The sequence below is a fragment of the Pseudonaja textilis genome, chromosome Z (assembly GCF_049901715.1).
Source record: "Pseudonaja textilis isolate UNSWEBS1 chromosome Z, rPseTex1.2, whole genome shotgun sequence".
Lineage (NCBI taxonomy): Eukaryota > Metazoa > Chordata > Lepidosauria > Squamata > Elapidae > Pseudonaja > Pseudonaja textilis.
Window position 1 is genome coordinate 71,851,902 of NC_142008.1, and position 18,639 is coordinate 71,870,540.

At 41.8% G+C, this 18,639-nt stretch overlaps 1 protein-coding gene across 8 annotated transcripts in view; it reads left to right on the forward strand.

Moving 5' to 3' along the window:
- Positions 1–18,639, forward strand: part of HECW1 (HECT, C2 and WW domain containing E3 ubiquitin protein ligase 1) — a 329,622-nt gene that overhangs the window by 214,139 nt on the left and 96,844 nt on the right. For all 8 annotated transcript variants that reach the window (XM_087915428.1, XM_087915430.1, XM_087915425.1 and 5 more), the window contains one exon: positions 340–441. In XM_087915428.1, the coding sequence (XP_087771554.1) occupies positions 340–441 (102 nt within the window). The remainder of the gene's footprint in view (positions 1–339; positions 442–18,639) is intronic.

Sequence of the window (18,639 nt, forward strand, 5' to 3'; positions counted from 1 at the left end):
CGCTCAGCAGTAGAGTCACTAGCCATGCTGGGTGGAATTCTAAGTTAAAAGTTAGTGCCAATTGACAAAGGCTACATTTATATCCTCACGTGGTGTTTTAAATTGTTATGGGTTTTCATGTGGGGATTTCACCCATCGATCCTTCAAATATCTATCTTTTGCTTTTACATTTCAGTACCTGTCTGCTATATAAAGATTTCTAAATTGTTAATACACCAAACGTTTGTCAATCCTTTTGATTCCCAAACCTTTATATCATATGTGTTTATCATAATGCATCTGCAATCAATGTGTGGCAACTTTGAATGAATATGCACTTCTGCCCTTTCTTATCCATAGGTGATTGCCCTTTGCTTCATAATTCTCAGCCAATCAACCAGCTTCCTTCATTGAGACCTGATCACCATCAGTACCCAACTGTTGATGAGCCTCTCCCACCAAGTAAGATTCAGATTTTATATTATTTAATTTAACTCATATAAAAGATAAAGATCAATATCTCCTGTATGTACATGTGAACCTTGCAAGATAAATTTTAAGTTAGCTAAAATATAATCTGTCACCATCTGTCTTTTGTTTTTCCTTTTATTCCTGAAATACTTTTTTTTTTATGAATACACTAGGATTTTTGCTGGGTTTGTTTTCCTTGATTCTATGCCCATGATGGCGAACTATGGCACATGTGCCAGAGGTGGCATGTAGAGACCTCTCTCTCAGCACATGAGCCGTTGCCCAGCTCAGATCTGCTGCATATGCACATGTGCCTTCTGTCGGACAGCTAGTCTGCCGTGCAGGCATGGAGTGAGGTGCATGTGTGGGGGCATATGCACACAAAGGTACATGTACATGTGCATAGGTGGGTGGGCGTATGCACAGGGATATGCACGCATTTAATTTTGGCAATGCGTGCTTTGGGCACTCAGTGCTGTAAAGGTTAGCCATCACTGTTCTATGCTGTTTCATAATTACAGTTTATGATTTCTTCTCTTGTCATTTGCATATTGGTATACTTTTTAAGTACATTGTTTTGAACAATAAGAAAGTACCCAATAATTATTTGAAGAAATTATTATCTATAGGACCCAGTATTGTTTTTAAAAGGCAGTTCTAAAACATGGAAATAGAGACAAGACCAGAGGTGGTATTCGGCAGTTCTGACCAGTTCTGGAGAACCTGTAGCGTAAATTTTGAGTAGTTCGGAGAACTGGCAAATACCACCTCTGGCTGGAGATTTTACAGTATCCTTCCCTTGCTACACCCACCAAGCCACGCCCACAGAAGCAGTAGTAAAAAAATTTGAATCCCACCATTGGACAAGACCGAAACATTGGGTTGATTGAATGTATATTTCTCCCCCACCCCCACCAGGTATCATAGTGCATTTAAGTCCTAATTTATTTCAGAAAGCACAGAAAATCATCCCGATAGATTGTGGCTATGATGAGTTAAATCTTCAGTTACTTTTCAAAGATGAAGAGAACTATTCAAAGAGAATGTATTCTTCCGTGAGGATCCCACCAAGTACCACTTCATTTGAATTTTGCCTGTATGATTTTCTGACAGCAAGCAGCATATAAATGTGGATGGGTTTGACAGTGAACCATTCATATTTGTTATATGTTTGAATCCTTCTGCAAAATATGTCTGCAAAATGATTAAAGTAAAATTAATACTTTTAGTTAAAAGTGTCCTGCATTAATAAATGCTGACCACTAGAGGGCATGCTCTGATCATTAATACCTCATATGTTTGTCACTTTTCAGGTTTGAATAATAACATTTATAAATAATTCATAGTCTTGGTATTAGCCAACTTAATCATTGGATTTGATTCTGTTCTTGTTAATTTAATAAAAGCCAAAATAAATCTTCAGTCATTTAATGCTCAGAAACCTCCACATTAAGGCGAAACATTGATATATAACATGACAATATCACATAATAGGCAAAACCTTTCTTTTACCAAGGAGTTTGCAACTCAGATCAAATTGCCCTTCTGTTATTGCTTAAGAATAATTATTTATTTACTTATTTATATCAATTTTTATTATTTTTACAAATAACTCAAGGTGGCAAACGTATCCAACATACTTTCCTCCTATTTTCCCCATAACAATAACCCGTGAGTTGGGTTGGGTTGAGAGAAAGTGACTGGCCCAAAGTCATTCAGCTGGCTTTCATGTCTAAAGCAGAATTTGAACTCATTGTCTCCTACTTTCTAGCTTGATGCCTTAACTGCTAGACCAAATTGGCTCCCAGTAACAATAGTGTCATTGTTATTTAACAAATTTACATGTACTGAATTATTGTAAAACTCCCGTAGGAAGGAAATTTGGCAAATTTGAGGTTGCTTCAGTGCTGCCAGACAGCCACATTACCATTCAAAGATTCAAAAGATCAGTCCCAATGTAGTCCTGTAGAGGCCAAGTAAACTGCTCCCACCATTGGTTACCAGGGAGCAGTCAGCCATGATCATGCCAGCAGGACATCAGAAATTGTTCCAGATCATACTGTTTTGTTTTTGTTTTGTCCTTCATCATTCTGTTTAGGTAAGGAAATATATCTGAAACAGTGACCCAGTGGGTCATGGATTATGTAGCGTTGTTTATTAACAAGAGAATAAAGAACTAATTAATTAATTCGCATTATTATGCCTCCTTATTCCCATTATTATGCCTCCTGTTCTGTGTTTCTGAATATAGTTTTTTTCCCTTTTGTGGTTAATGCTATTGAAAGCTTGCTGCACAAATTGTATTTTTTTCTTAATTTTATTTAAAATTATACTGTAATGATAAACTTCAGTGGAATGATTTTTTAAAAATTCAGTTTCTTAGGTTGCATTTGCAATTTAAGCTCAAGATTTAATACCTTGTGTTTTGATTAGTCTTCATAGCAATAAGTAAACTATACAAGCTGAGACAACATTTATTTAAATGTGATGCATATCTGATGTGATAAAGAACTATTTGTGTTAAGCTGTTTATCTAACTTAAGTGATTCTGAAACTTGGCAACTTTAAGAATGTGGGCTTCAAATTCCCAAATTCTGGGGTTTGAAGTCCATATGTCTTAAAAGTTGCCAAGTTTGAGAACCACTGATTTAACTGATGCCTAGATATTAAGTAAGGCTGTCATTAACATGGAGTCAGGCCTTCCTGAAAGGAACTGGCATTTAAGAGAATACGACAAGCCAGATAATATTCAGACATTTTGGACAGAAGCATAAGAATGAATTACCATATTTTTCGGAGTATAAGACAGTCTGAAGTATAAGATGCACCTAGCTTTTGGGGAGGAAAACAGGAAAAAAATCTGCCTCTGCCTCCCAGCAATTTGCTTACTTGCAGCAAACAGCAAACAGCCTGTTTCAGTTTCAGCACAGCCTCATTAGCACAAGCAGCTGATTCTGGGTTGGATCGGCCTCCCGACAATCAGCTGTTTCATGCTTCAGGGATTGCCATAGACTATTGCTGCCTCCATGGACCTCATTTTTGATCTCCACATCCCATTTTCAGCCTCTACATGCCCCATTTGTGGCCTCCATGTGTCCCATTTTCCACCCATTCAGGTGTCAGGGATCAGAATGGGAAGAAAATAGGGCGTGTGGAGGCCAAAAATGGAGCTCACGGAAGCAGCAATAGGTTATGGCAATCTCTGCAGCATGAAACAGCTGATGGCCGGGAGGCCGATCCAACCGACTATCAGCTGCTTGTGCTCATCAAGTTGTGCTAAAGCTGAAACTGTCTGTTTGCTGTTTGCTGCAAGGAGGCAAATTGCTGCAAGGAAGAGGCCAAGGGGGCCAGTGGGTAGACAGGGCTTCAGCAACATTCACTGTATAATATGCACAAACAATTTCACCCTCTGGAGTATCTTATATACTCCGAAAAATATGGTATTAGCTAAATACAATATTCAAAGGAGAGTGGCTCAGTGTATGATGTGATTAAATGAACTAATATGATTGCTATTAGCATTATTATTAATTACTGTGACCTAGGAATGCTTGCAAGGAAGTTCAGTCTATTGAACTTATTATTGCTTCAGAGTACTGAATATAACTAAATATCTGTAATTCTGTCATAAATGTGCTTACTTGAGAGCCTGTTTCTCTTATGACTCAGGAATTTTGAATAAAGAACTATTCAGGAATATTCAAAAATGAGTGGTCTGAAATACTCATTGTTCTGGCCTTTACAACCACTGGCTGATTATAAAGCAGACAGATTAAACTCCACAAAGGCATCCATACAAAGTTTCTTTATTGGTTCATCAGCATCCTCAAATATAACTCACGGTTACGTCAAGATTCATCTCAATGTCCAATTTTCTGCATAGTTTACTTTATGGTGTAAAAGGATACTGTTCTTTTTATTCCTATAATGAAGGAGTAAGGGGGTGAGGCACCAGCACGCTGCTGGGGTTCAGGCAAGAGTGAAGAAACCTCCCCCAACCCACCAAGGGTCAATTCAGTGACCAATCAGGATTACAGATGTGACTACCTGACATGGACTACATTTCCCAGGATACCTTAACTACATTTACCATGATGCATTCTGTTAAGGGACAACTCCCTATTCCTAACTAACTATAAACTGGACAGCACACTCCCCACCTGGAATTATAAATTCCACTACCAACTAAATATTAATTAACTATATAACTAAGATAAATAGTAAACAGTAATATAGCATCAAACAAAGCAAAGCATGCAAAGCTTGAGGTTTAATCTTCAAATTCAGCTGTTCTCCGCAGCAACATTAGGTCGGTGACTGGTCTGGTGTAGACCTTCTTGGTCGCAGGAGGAATCTAGCGACCTCACTATCAGGACCTTGACTTGGCGGACTAGTCCATCAGAGCTGGGCAAGATTTGATGCACAAGTCCCATAGGCCACAAGTTCCGATGCACATCCTTGTCTTTTAGCAAGACAAGGTCTCCTTCTTTGAGGTTCAGTTCCTTGGTTTTCCATTTACAGCAATCTTGTAGGGTGGACAGGTACTCTTGCTTCCAGTGGTTCCAAAAGATATTGGCAAGCTGTTGAACTTGCCTCCATTGTTGTTTGTACAGGTTCTTAGAGTCAAAATTCCCTAACAGTGCGGGCCAGTCACCCGTCTTCTGAGTTAGCAAGGTAACTGGAGTGAGAATAGTCGGATTCTCAGGATCTGAGGAAACTGGAACTAAAGGTTGACCATCAATGGTGGCTCCGACTTCTGCCATCAGGGTGGATAGAGTCTCATGTGTCACCATAGGTGCCTTCATCAACATGGAATCCAGGATCCTGTGAGCTATTCCTATCATGTGTTCCCATGCTCCTCCCATATGGGATGCATGAGGAGGGTTAAATATCCATACACAATCGTTTAAGATAGCCATCAATTGGCGAGTTAGGGTGAATGTCTTCCTCAATCTGTAATTCTTTACAATCTCCTACAAAGTTTGCTCCACGATCAGATCTGAATACCTTGACTGGGTCTCTGCAGGCTTGAAACCTTCTTAGGGCGTTGATGAAGCAAGAAGCATCCATAGATTCGATGACTTCAATATGGACAGCTTGGATGCTGAGACATGTGAAGAGCACTGCCCACCGTTTGCTGTTAGCTCGACCACCCTTAGTCCATCGGGCAGACACTGACCAAGGTCTGAATACATCAAGGCCTACATTGGTGAACAGTGGCTCGGAACTCAGATGCTCAGGTGGTAGGTCAGCCATCATCTGGTGTAGAGTCACGCCCCATTGTTTGCAATAATGGTAGCATCTCTGCAGAACAGTCATAATGTATCTTTTGGCACCTACGATCCAGAGTCCATTCACTCTGATGGCACCTTCTGTGAAGTGGCAGCCTTGATGGTGGACTGTTTCATGGTAGTGTCGTACTAACAGGCTCGTTACATGTTGGCAAACAGGAAAGATGATGGGGTGTTTGTTGTGTAAGGCCATTTCAGCTTTGTGTAGGCATCTGCTCACTCAAAGTAACTCTTAACAGCTCTGAGTCTGCGGGTCTGGGGGTCATTGCACAACATTGGCTGGTGGGCTATGAATTCTTCAAGAAGGGTAAAGGGAGTTACTTTGTGTCGACCATTGGCCCTGAAAGCCTCAGACAACTGGATCCATTGTTCAATTAGCACCTGTGGTAGTTTTCAAATGATTTTGCTTTGCATATCTAATTGGTCAAGACAAGCAAGTCCTGGTAAGTTGGGATCCCATTGTACTGCTCTCAGTTGTATAAGTATATTGGAGAAGCCCCTGAGCTGATTAGGCTTATGGAGACTGATTTTAGGAAAGCTGTTGAGGCAATCCAAGAGCAATGATTCCACCTCTGTGGGAGTGCCATACTCTTTGTCGAGTCTCTTCCACATCAACCGAAGGGCAGTGTCTGGATCATGTAAGTGGGATCCATAAAGGTCCTTGCTGCTCTTTCAGACCGCGGCCCCAGTCATGCTATCAAGTGTACAAGTACTTCGTCGGGCTTCAGGCATACGGCTTGAATGTTGCGCATGAAAATACTCTTCCATAGCAGATATCTTCTGCCTGGCTTGTCAGTGAATTTGTATACACAGTTGGCAGCCAAATTTAGTTTTCCTCTCCTTAGTGCCAAGTCTCTCCAGTATGCTGGATCATCTGCTGAGGTGGTATAGGGGTTGTAGGTGAGGTGCAGTGATGCAGAGAGTTCTCCCCTTGGATTATCGTAGAATAGGTCTGGGTTGTATCTCAGCGACGGGTTGTAGTCATCCTTGCTATACTTACTGAGGAGGTTGTCCTGCCATGGTGTATACGATGGTTGAGCTTCATGCTGCTGGGTAGGCCGGCTGCGGTTATCTTGTTGTACCTGTAAGCTCGAGTAGTGTTGAGATTGTGGCAGGAATGCCACTGCCTGTGGATTGAGCATATCAGTTGTCGCTTGATGTATGTCTCTCTTCAGAAAAATCTTCGCTGTTACTGGTGGGCTAATTTGCTTGCCCTGCAAGTCTTGAGATGTTGGGGTAGGTTTTCTGTTTTGGGGGACGGAGTCTCGAGTCTTAGGTCTTATGACATCAAATTTTGACCAGTGTTTAGAGTCTGTGGTTAAGATTCTCCCTTTTGATTCCTAGGTCCTGGGAGACCATTAGCTAACTGTGCCGGTTCCACTTGCTTGTTTCATAGTGAATGCTGCTCATCCATGTAGGTCTTGACCCATTTATCTGAGCTCTCTTCTCCCAACTCTTCTAGGTTGAAGTTGAGGGAGGCGATGTCAGCCACCTTCTGCCATGCTGCAGCTCGGACTGTTTTTGTTGCTGACTCCGTTTGCCTTTCCATCAACTCCTGTTTGGCCTGAGCTTTGGCCATTTCTGCCTGTTGGTTGGCCTGGGCTTTGGCCATTTCTTCTGCTTGAGATGCTACTGCCTCCTTCTGCCATGTCACCTCCTCTGTTGTGCATAGATCTGCATCTGCTACTGCAGCTTCTACCTCAGCTTCTGCAGCTCGGTTGATGTAACTTGCTGCTTTGGAGGCCTTAGATGCATCACTGCAATGGGAGGATGCTCTGGAAGGATGGTGAGAGCCAGCAGCAGATAATTGCCATGAGGCACTGGAACCTGCTTGAGATCTAGCCGGCTTGGGATGGAGGGAGGCTTTCTTAGAATAGTGGGATGAAGCCACTTGTGATCGAGGGGCTATGTCAGATATGGCCTTCTCCCCTGACATTTCCTCCAGCTGTAAAGTGTCGTGGGGCGCTGCTTGGAGGGAGCGTTTGCCTTCCCGAATGCAGTCTTTGCATTCCTTGTGGATGGAAACTGAACAAGGAGAGATTTAACCTGGAAATAAGGAGAAACTTTCTGACAGTGAGAACAATCAATCAATGGAACAGCTTGCCCTCAGAAGTTGTGGGAGCGCCATCACTTGAGACTTTCAAGAAGAGATTGGACTGCCATTTGTTAGAAATGGTGTAGGGTCTCCTGCTTGGGTGGGGGGTTGGACTAGATGACCTACAAGGTCCCTTCCAACTCTGATTATCTGTTATCTATTATCTTTTGTAACTCCTTGAAGCATTGGATGTATTCTTGGAGTTTTGGGTCACCCAGTCTTGACTGAATGGACTCGAGTTTACTTTTGCAGTTTCTCCACCATGTGAGAAGGGCATCTAGTTCATCTAGCAATGTGTCAATTCTCTCTGGGAAAAGCTTGCATTTGGGAGGTTTTCAGATCTCCTCTAGCTCCAACCAGGAGTCTGCATAGCGGCGATATTGCCTCTCCCAATCCTCCCTTAAGTGTGCCTCCATGGGTTTGGTAAGCTTCCTATGCTGTCTGAGGTCGTAGGCTTTTATGGGTACCACTGTTTCTTTGGAGGTTTGGACATCCAAAACTGGGTTTGGGGAACCAAGCTCCACATTTACATCGAGGGTGGGTGGAGGGTTCGAGTACTCTGGTACATCAGAGGAAACTGTCATAGCTGAAGACGTTGCCATGCTTCAAATTGGCAAAAGGTGAATTTTGGAAAATGTGGTTTTCCGTGCAACTCCCTTTTTTCCACTAGGGTGCGCTGCGAGCAGGTAGCTGAACATAGAAACTTCTGCGAAATTCAGTACTTGACCACATAGATGGTGCTGCAGGGATGTGGCTGAATTGAGAAAATTCTGCAAAATTCAGTGGTTGACTACTAGAGGTGTGCATTGCCAGGTCTGGAAGACACTGATGCAGTGCACAGGTTGGCCTCTCAGTGGTGCTTGACCCTTGGGTAATGTGGCAGGAGGTTGCTAAAATTAGGAAATGTCCTGTAAAATTCAGTACTTGACCATGAGGTGGAGCTAGACCCTTGAGATGTGTTGCCAAGGTTGCTCTAAACAAATGACTAAATGTAGAAATTCCTGTGAAATTCTCTACTTGCCACCAGATGGTGCTCCAAGTTAGCAGTTGAATGGCAGGCAGCTGTGAGGAAAATTCATTTTAAAAATGACATACTTTAGTCCAACTATGATTAAGTGATTTCCCTTTGTTGAGCAGAGTAGGCTGATATCCTTTAATTTTCAGTAAAGAAAAGGGGAAGAGAAAAAAATCTTCTAATCCTTATCTCTTCAGGGGGGAATGTGCCCCGTTGCTATGGAGACGGCCCTTCACTAATGATTTGCAACCCTATTGTAAAGTTGCTAGAAGGCCTCTTAATTACCTTCTTCCTCTTGAAGGCAAGCAGTGAGAAATGCAATGGGGGATTCCTGGCCCCTCCCAGCAACCCAAACACTCTCCCTTTTGTTTTGCAAAACAGTTTTTTGTTCCAACAAAGATGCAAATTGAGACAGAGAGGAAATGGCTTGCTATTCTCTCACTGAAGAGGGAGAATTTCTATCCCCTCCCCATCAATTCAAACAGGTTCAGTAACTTCAGTTGTTCAGAAAGAGAGAAAGATACAGAGAGAGAATTCAGGCAATCTGAATTATATCTTTGCTTTGGAAGCTCAGATTAGCTTGTACTTTGACTTGGGAATTCCAATTTCAGTATATAGTTTCACTCTGCTCACAGGAATTCAAATTGCTTTTACTCTTCACAGGAAATCAGATATAGCAATATTCTTTACTGTGGGACTTTAGATCATATCTTTTTACTGTTCTGGCCTTTACAACCACTAGCTGATTATAAGGCAGACAGATTAAACTCCACAAAGGCATCCATACAAAGTCTCTTTATTGGTTCATCAGCATCCTCAAATATAACTCACGGTTACGTCGAGATTCATCTCAATGTCCAATTTTCTGCATAGCTGACTTTATGGTGTAAAAGGATAGTGTTCTTTTTATCCCCATAATGAAGGAGTAAGGGGCTGAGGCTGGGGTTCAGGCAAGAGTGAAGAAACCCCCCCCAACCCACCAAGGGTCAATTCAGTGACCAATCAGGATTACAGATGTGACCACCTGACATGGACTACATTTCCCAGGATACCTTAACTACATTTACCATGATGCATTCCATTTAAGGACAACTCCCAATTCCTAACTAACTATAAACTGTCTGGACAGCACACTCATACTTTCCCGATCTACATCCCTTTAAAGATGAGTTGTTGCAATTATCCAGGAAGCCAGCATTTATATAGGTGACAGAAAAACCTCCATACATACAGCTTTATCTATCATTTATTTAAAATATATTATTTCTATGGTTACCCAACTCTAGACAGTTTTCATTTGGTTAAAAATATATAATTAGAACTACAAAGAACATGAAACACAACAGTACAGCATAATTCAGATCAACCCATAACATACCATATTTTAATTAATAGTCATTTCAGAATGGGCTCATCCAAGAAGAAACCAGGTTCTCAAAGTCTTGCAGAAGCCAACATACGGATGCTCTTCCTTATAGGAGTTGCCATGATAGAAATGACACACTTCTTAAGTCCTGGGTATACATGAATATGTAAAGCTAGAGAGTGCCTGGTTAACAATAATCTATTGATTATTCCATTTTTATAGCCATTTAATATTGTTTTCAATATATGCAAAAAGTAGATGAAGTTATGCAATCATAGCTGAATTGAAACTACTTTGTTATCACTATCATCTTTACATGATATTCCAATTATATCTTTAAAGTTTGTGAATACACATGGCATAATTTATAGTATATGAAATAAATTTACAGTCTTTCCCTGTAGATTGCCAGTTGGGTAATTAATTGTTTTTTCAGTTTTCATTAGCCAGTTTATGTGATATATGAAAGCTTGCTTTACTATTCATTGGATAATTTCAGAGTTTTAAATTGACTGAACAAATTTCCTATTTCTTCTATTACATTCTGAATTTCAATGATCCAGTGATCAGTGTCCCAAAAATCACATTTTAAAATAATTATTACTATCTATGGCCTACCCATCTAATCATAGTTAATATTTTGGTATTATATGCCAAACAATAATGTATAATATTCTTGCCTTATTGTTATGCATATTTTCAACCATAAAAAAACCATTCGAATTTTTAGAAAATATTCTTACAAAAAATTGAAATATTACAAATAAGTCAAAATTTGGAATAAAATAGATTTTTTAAGATTTCGTATTTCTTGCAGAATATTAGTGTCAGCCTTCAAGATTTTCTTCCTTTGCTTTGCATCCTTCAGCTGTCATAAGTAATTGGGGGGGGGGACATGATTATGGGAAGCGAGCTTGAGGCTTCACAAAACAGAACTGTATAAGTTGGGCAGGGGAGTTTCTTGCTAAGGCTTCTATCCTACGCTATGCGCAACTGCATCAAAATATGCCAAGGTCAACGGACAGAGGCCTCATCACCACCTGGAGATGCCCACATGATGCTATACACAACTTTCAATTGGATGAGCCAATTGAACTATTGGGGGTGGGAACGTTGCCATCACTTTGTATATGTGATTTACACGCTCATTTTCTCAGATTCAGAATTCTTCTGTTGCTACCACTTGATTTCCAGTAAAAGATATCTTTTCTCTAATTAATGGAGTCTAAGTATTTCTTTCTCTCTTGGATTTTGAATGGAGCACCATTTGACATTATTCTGAATCTCTGTTTACCAGCCCACCCGGAGAATTAACAAACTTTCTTCTGAGGGTGGTTGAACACAATGTCTAATCCAGCCAGTGACCAAGAAGACCTGGGAGCGACTGGAGGACCAGATTCCCTGCTGTTAGAGGTGGCAGGAGAAGTCAACTTATTAGCAGAATTAAGTCTTGGCAAAAAACCAGCTGTAAAGCCCAAATGATCCCTGGGAGTTAGCTGGAAAGATCCTGAAGAAAAGCTTCCTCCAGGAGTGACCACTACCCGTCGGCGTGGAAGAGAAGAGCCATGGCAAGAGAAGGAAAGAAGGAATATTTTTTACTAACTCAAGCCCTGCATCTTCTAAATGAAGTTGTCGGAGAAACTCAGACTGATCAAAGGTATGAAGGGGAGGAGGGGCAGGTAGCCCCAGCCAGAAGAACCAGAGCAGCTACCCCCATAAATCAACCTGGGCTGGCGCAACAAGCAGCAGCAGCCCAGGGGCCCCCAGTGGGGGAGTAATTGCCAGAAGGCGTAGAACTCCAAAGGTTCCTCCATTGGAAGTAAAATATGGAGGAGATCCCAAGGAGTTAGGATTCTTCCTGGCACAGTCTGGAGCCATATGGAGGAATATGGGCAGGATTTTTCTTCAGCATTTTTCCTCGGAAGCAGCCAAAATTAGATGTGTGACCCGGCCTCTGGAGTGAACCGCTGCAAAGTGGATGGTGACTTTGCATAATGATAATGCACCCCAACTGTTGAATTATGACCTGTTCATGACGGCGCTGTGTGCCAGATCCACTAGCTGAACATAAGGCTAGAATTAGGACGAAAACCATAAATCAGGGGCGGAGATCAGTGGCCGATTACACCCAGGAATTTAGAGAGCTGGCATACCATATTCGAGGCTGGTCCCAGGGAGCCCTGATAGAAGCTTTTAAAAATGGTTTGAATGAAGATGTTTATCAAAGCTGTATTGCCAGAAGAGACCCCAGTGAGCTGCAGCTGTAGTACATGCTAGCAGCAGAGGTGGAAATTGATCTGACCCAAAACAGATGCCGGGGGCTTGATTGGAGCAAGTCCACCCCCACCAGCCCTCAAGAAGCCTTAAAACCTCAAAAGGGGGGAAGGCGGCAAAACCAAGACCACTGCATGCTTTCGATGTGGGAAGGAAGGTCACCGGGCTGCAGACTGCCATGCCAAGCTGGACCAAAGGGGACGCCAAGAGGAGGAAGAAAACCTGAAAAACTTCCAGCAAAGCCTCGCGAAAAGGCACTTAAAGAGGAGGAGGTTGTAGAGATCGCCCCTCCGAAAGGAGAGGAGCTGGGAACTCCAACCTCTTATGAAGAGAGTTTATCTGAATCGGAAGACGACTCACTGGTAAGTCCAAACAAGGGCCCTATGACCAGTGAGATTAAGGGTACTCACGTTGGGAGCCAAAGGGGAAATGTTGGCCTTGATAGACTCTGGGTGGACAGGGTGCATCATCAGCTTGGAGGCAGTAGAAAAAATCGGCTTAAAGCTAAAGACTTTAAAAATGCCCATAGCCTTTTGCCAACTGGATGGATCGGTAGCTGGGGACAGCCCTGCACATTTCATAATGGAACCAGTAGAAATGACGATGGGGAAGCATAGAGAGACTTTGTGTTTTATTGTGGCTCCTGGAATGGAACGGCCCCTAATACTGGGTTTGCCCTGGCTCCGGAAATGGAACCCCCACGTCAACTGGAGGAGGGAATCATTGCGCATACATACTGACCAACCCCCAGAAGGGGAGGGGCAATCTCAACCAAAACCTGCGAATTCCACAGAACTGGCCTCCACTGGCACCGAGAATCTGAGGCGGAGGAGAAAATTCCAGAAGAATATTGGGACTTAAAGGAGTTATTCAGTGAGAAGGCCTTGGACAAGCTCCCTTCCCATCGCTCAACAGATTGCAGTATTGAAATTTTGCCAGGAGTGAAACTCCCAAAACCGAAACTGTACTCGATGACACTGCAGGAGCTAGAAGAGCTGTGGTCATTTATTGATAAAAATTTGGAACGTGGTTTCATCCAACCTGTTAGGCCCCGAGTAGCGGCCCCAGTACTATTCCATGAGAAGAAAGATGGCTCTCTGTGTTCGTTTGTTGACTATAGAAATCTCAATGCCATTTTGGTAGAAAACATGTACCCCCTCCCCTTGATGAAGGATATGTTGGCCCACTTAGCCAAAGGAAAATTTTTTACAAAACTCGATCTGAGAGAAGCCTACTACCAAGTTCGAATTAAGGAAGGGGATGAATGGAAAACTGCTTTCAACTGCCCAATGTGGTGTTTCCAATTCAATGTTCTTCCATTTGGCCTACAGGGGGCCCCTGCCAGTATTCATGCAAATGATAAATCAGGTGTTGTGTGAACATTTATACAAGGGGGTGTTGGTTTATCTTGATGATATTCTTATCTATATGGAGACTTGTGATGAACATGTGAAACAAGTGCATTCAGTTCTGGAAAAACTTCGAGCTGCTGAACTGTACACGAACTTATCCAAATGTGAATTCCACCAGGAGAAAATTGACTATTTAGGCTATTGCATATCACATGACGGTATAGAAATGGATCCAGGGAAAATTCATGCTGTTTTGGAAAGGGGCCCTCCCCGCCCCAGGAAACAACTGCAAAGTTTCTTGGGACTTGCTAATTTTTACTGTCAGTTTATCCCTGCTTTTGCGAAGATTGTGCTGTCTATTACAAATCTCCTAAAAACCAAAGGGAACTGAAACCAAAACCTAGTAAACCCCTGGAGTGGTCCATGGAGTGCCAAGCTGCTTTTGAGAAGCTGAAATGACTGTTTGCTGCTGAGCCGGTGCTCAAGCACCCTGACATGGATGCCCCTTTTGTAATCCAAGCCGATGTGAATGATGTAGCAGTTGAGGTGGTGTTACTACAAGCAAATGAGACGGGAACTCTGCAACCCTGTGTATATACTTCCCATAAACTGAGACTGAAAGAAGATGGGCCATCTGGGAAAAAGAAGCTTTTGCAGTTCGTTGGGCTCTGTTAATCTGGAGGCATTTTCTAGAAGGAGCAAAACACCCTTTTGAGGTGTGGACGGATCATAAAAATTTGGAAGCGTTAAAAATGCCTCGTAAACTGTCTCCCAAGCAAATTCGCTGGGCGCAGTACTTCAAACACTTTAATTTTTCATTGAAGTACATTCCAGGGGGGAAGAAAATCATGGTGGATGCTTTAATCTAGATTACCTCAATATAATAGTGCCTGCCCACAAGTGGTTCGGCCTATTGTCCCCACCAAACAGTTGGCGGCTCCAGTGGTTACCAGAGCCCAGAAAAAGAAGGAAGTTGAATTATCAAATGATTTATCTTCCCAATTCAAAGAAGCTCTGAAACTTAATGATTGGTTCTTGACTCACTCAAACAACTGTACAGTTAGAGATGGATTGGCATGGGTGGGGGCCAAATTATATGTTCCAGAAAAGTTGAGAAGCCAAATATTATAGCAAGCTCATGACTCTAAAGTTGCTGGACATTTTGGATTTGTGAAAACCTTACACTTGGTTAAAAGGCAATTTTGGTGAAAATTTTGAAAAAAGACATAGAGGCTTATGTGGCTAGTTGTCCTATCTGTACCCTCAGCCAAACGGCCATCTGGTAAACCAGCAGGCTTACTACAAAATGTGGCTAGGCCAACTGCCCCATGGAAAGAAATTTCTATGTATTTTATAGTGGAATTACCTGAAAGTAGGTGAAATACAGTTATTTGGGTAGTAACAGATTTGTTTTCCAAACAGGTACACTTCATACCATGTGCAAAGATCCCTTCTGCAAAAACCTTGGTTAAGCTGTTTATTTTACATATCTACAGGTTACATGGAGTTCCTGAATGCATAATCTCAGATAGGGGTGTCCAGTTTACCTCAAACTTTTGGAAGGAGTTCCTGAAGTTATTGGGCTCTGCCCAGGGCTTAAGCTCCACCCACCACCCACAAACCAATGGGACTTGTGAGAGGACTAACTCTGTATTGGAACAGTATCTTAGATGTTATATAAATTATCAGCAAGATGATTGGGCTGACCTATTGCCATTCGTTGAGGTGGCATATAACAATTTGGTACATAGTAGTACTGGGTTTACTCCATTTAAAGTGGCCTCAGGACAAGACTTTGTACCTATACCCTAGCTTCCACAGGAGAAACCTAACATTCAGTCACTGGATGAGTGGATAACCCAACTCCAGCTTACTTGGCTGGTTACTCGTAAAGCATTAGATGATGCTCCTCAAGCTCATAAAAATTTGCAGATAAAAGGAGAACTCCACAAAAACCATATCAAGTGGGTGACAAAGTCTTCCTATCCAGTAGATATTTGCAGACTACTCAAAAGTCAAAAAAGCTTGGACCTAAATATGTTGGACCTTTTCCAATTGAATGAATTGTGAATCCTGTAGCAGTCCAACTGCAATTACCGAAAACCCTCTGATGAATCCAGCCTGTCTTCCATGTTAAAACCTGAACATACCTCCAACCTGAGACCGGCTCAGGTCGATCCCCCCGTGCCTTTGGTAATTGAAGGTGAGCAACATTTTGAAGTTAAAGAAATCTTGGATTCTAGGAAACAAAGAGGTTGACTCCAATATTTAGTTATTTGGAAACATTTTCCTTCTTCCCATTCCAAATGGGTGAATGAGAAGGATGTTCGAGCTCCTAAGCTTGTCAAGGCATTTCGTACGAAATATCCTGATAAACCCTGAACTTTAGTATTATGATGCTATATGTATATTATTCTTTTATCTTTTATTCTTTCTCTTTTTAGCAATAACGCCTCTTTTTAAGGGGATGCGAATGTCAGCCTTCAAGATTTTCTTCCTTTGCTTTGCATCCTTCAGCTGTCATAAGTAATGGGGGGAGGAGGAGGGACATGATTATAGGAAGCGAGCTAGAGGTTTCACAAAGCAGAACTGTATAAGTTGGGAGGGGAAGTTTCTTGCTTAGGCTTCTATCCTATGCTATGCGCAACTGCAACTCTTTATCAAAATATGCCAAGGTCAACGGACAGAGGCCTCATCACCACCTGGAGATGCCCACATGATGCGATACACAACTTTTAATTGGATGAACCAATTGAACTATTGGGGGTGGGAACGTTGCCATCACTTTTTATATGTGATTTACACGCTCATTTTCTCAGATTCAGAATTCTTTTGTTGCTACCACTTGATTTCCAGTAAAAGATATCTTTTCTCTAATTAATGGAGTCTAAGTATTTCTTTCTTGGATTTTGAATGAAGCACCATCTGACAATTAGCCCTTAAAATGTATATTTATATTAGCCCTAATTTGGAACTGTATGGCAACATATAAACTTCAGTGAGAAATACATTATGTGTGTGAGGTCTTCCTTGATCATTTAATTATCCAGAACAGCTCCATTGCTGATAGATGGGATGAACATGTAGCGTTCCTAATGCTGTGGGATTTCAACTTTATTTTATTTTTATTTTATTTTATTTGTTTGTCAAACATGTACAAGATAACAAGTATAGTTATGAACATAAATGTGAACAAAGGAAGTAAATACAGTTAAATGGGGACAGTAAGACAGGGACGGTAGGCACGCTAGTGCACTTATGCACGCTCGTTTTAAGGACCTCTTAAGAATGGGGTAAGGTCCACGGTAGACAGGTTGAGGGTGAGGGGTTGAGGAGTTGGGTAGGGAGTTGGTTCCAGGTGTTGACCACTCTTGCTGAAGTCATATTTTCTGTAATCAAGTTTGGAGCAGTTTACCTTGAGTTTGTATCAGTTGTTTGCCCCGTATTATAGTGATTGAGGCTGAAGAAGTAGTTGGCAGGCAAGGTAACAGATAATCAGAGTTGGAAGGGACCTTATAGGTCATCTAGTGACTAGTCCAACCCTGCCCAAGCAGGAGACCCTACATCATTTCTGACAAATGGCAGTCCAATCTCTTCTTGAAAGTCTCAAGTTCCCACAACTTCTGAGGGCAAGCTGTTCCATTGGTTGTTTGTTCTCACTGTCAGAAAATTTCTCCTTATTTCCAGGTTAAATGTCTCCTTGTTCAGTTTCCATCTGTTGTTCCTTGTCTGGTGTATAGGTGCTTTAGAAAATAGCTTGACCCTTCCTTTCTGGGGCAGCCCCTCAAATATTGGAACACTATTATCATGTCTCCCCTGGTCCTTCTCTTCACTAGACTAGCCATGCCCAGTTCCTGTAACCGTTCTTCATATGTTTTAGTCTCCAGTCCCCTAATCATCCTGGTTGCTCTTCTCCATACTTTTTCTAGTCTCAACATCTTTTTTATAGTGTGGTGACCAGAACTGCATGCAGTACTCTAGGTGTGATCTTACTAAGGTTTTATAGAGTGGTATTAGGATTGCATTAACTTTTTTTGGCTGCTACTGCACGCTGCTGGCTCATATTTAGCTGGTTGTCCACTAAGACTCCAAGATCCCTCTCACAGTTACTGCTGTTAAGTCTGGTTTCACCCAGTCTATATGTGTACTTTGGTTTTCTTGCCTAAGTGTAGGACTTTACTTTTCTCTGCATTGAATTCCATTTTGTTAAATATGGCCCAGTGTTCTAGTCTGTCAAGATCCATGTGGATCTTGAGCCTATCTTCTTGGATGTTAGCTATTCCCGCCAACTTAGTATCATCTGTGATTTGGTAAGTTCCCCTTCTATTCCTTCTCTATGTCATTAATGAAGATATTGAAGAATACTGGGCGTAAGTACTGGGCATAAGATGGAACCTTGTGAAACCTCACTGCTTACTTTCTTCCATGTAGACTTACATCTATTACTTGTTGAGTATATTGTCAGCCAGTTGCGAATCTGCTCGTGGTGCTATCTATCCCACTTTTTCTAGTTTACCAAAAAGTAGTTTGTGGTCTACTTTGCTGAAATATCTCTCTCTCTCTCTCTCTCTCTCTCTCTCTCTCTCTCTCTCTCTCTATATATATATATATATATATATATATATATATATATATATATGGATCTTTGGTTGTTCGGGTTTCTCCGCGTAAGATTCGAAGTATCTGAGCAACGTTTCGATGAAGTCTCATTCATCATCTTCAGGCTTCTGTCTCCGGCTCTGTGCTTCTCAGAGTAATGGAGATTGCAGCTGCTTCCTCCTTTTAACTGCCAGTGG